Source organism: Olea europaea, unplaced genomic scaffold (genome assembly GCF_002742605.1).
Source record: "Olea europaea var. sylvestris unplaced genomic scaffold, O_europaea_v1 scaffold2355, whole genome shotgun sequence".
NCBI classification, from domain to species: Eukaryota; Viridiplantae; Streptophyta; class Magnoliopsida; order Lamiales; family Oleaceae; genus Olea; species Olea europaea.
The window spans coordinates 1-1170 of NW_019241674.1; the positions used below are offsets into that span (position 1 = coordinate 1).

Genomic DNA, 1170 nt, shown 5'->3' on the forward strand with positions numbered 1-1170 from the left:
GGGGGGGGGGGGGGTCTCTCGACATATAAATAATAGATTTCGGAAATTCCCATATTCCAATAAAAGTTGAATGAGCCGAACTCTTTCTAACATTTTGTACGTATACAATACATGAGCAGATTTGCGAATCTTGGACAAGGCAAAAGCCTTTCTGGTTCTGGATCTCGGTTTCGTTATAACATGAAACATGAGAAATGCTTTCATCTTGGTTTAATTCATTACAAGTCAGAACAACTATAAATTAATTTTTAAGTACATAATTAAGCAGCAGCTGCACCAATATTGTCGGAGGAATCTTCTAATTAAGGCCAATGTCCTGGCCATTGTAAGCAATAGGAGCATACATCCACAGATCGTCAGAGCTTAATAACTGCAAACAATAAGTAAAAATTTACATTTAATGGATGTATACGTGTAAATTAGATTTATATTCTAAACACAATTTTTAATTTCTCCCAGTAGCAAATGGATTAAGCAGAGAAATAAGCTAAAATCTTTTCTATCATCCATTTGTGTTGAGAGTTGACTACAAAGTAGCTAACATGTCCTATATCTCGGATGAAGTAAAGGTATACCTTAATTTGAACCTGTAAAAACTTTACATAATGGACAGCCTCTTCGAGCATTGTGCTAATGTCAACCTGATGCATTCCATTTCAAAACTTAGTTTTTGGAATTTGAAGTTTTCGTTTGATTCGAGCAAAACATTAATTTGGTAGAATTGATTAGTATAAGTTTAATGTTTTACCTTTTTTCCATTTGGGACAAGGTTCTGCAAGATTTTCAATCTCTCATTAATCCTTTCTCTTCTTTTCTTCAAAATTGGATAAATGGTATCAGAAACCCTTGAATGACTCATTGAAAATGTATATAACCTTATTCCGATCATGCCAAGTTATCACATACCCTTGCATAAAGACTTTGAGGATCAGTTGCAGAACCCCTGCTGGTTTTTGCTTTTCCATTTGATTTCAGACAATCTGAGTTTTCCCCTTCATTTATTTCTTGAGAACCACTGCAGTCATCCTCAGAGATGCCACTTCCTCCACCATTAGTCTCTTTTAATTCTTCGTTACTATTTTGAGTAACTTTCTTGTTCTTCTTCGACTGGACCATCCCTGGTTTATTCCTTGATGCCTGCACTCATTGATATAATTAATCCTTTAGATA

General features: G+C 34.9%; 1 protein-coding gene across 1 annotated transcript in view; it reads right to left on the reverse strand.

The window, feature by feature from the left end:
- Window positions 1–81: 81 nt before the first annotated feature.
- Window positions 82–1170, reverse strand: part of LOC111381674 (transcription factor bHLH85-like) — a 9081-nt gene continuing 7992 nt past the window's right edge. Inside the window, exons 2-5 of the mRNA XM_023005468.1 lie at window positions 907–1137; window positions 749–814; window positions 576–641; window positions 82–370 (exon numbers count right to left, since the gene is read on the reverse strand). Coding sequence (XP_022861236.1) covers window positions 299–370; window positions 576–641; window positions 749–814; window positions 907–1137 — 435 coding nt within the window. The 3' untranslated portion in view covers window positions 82–298. The remainder of the gene's footprint in view (window positions 371–575; window positions 642–748; window positions 815–906; window positions 1138–1170) is intronic.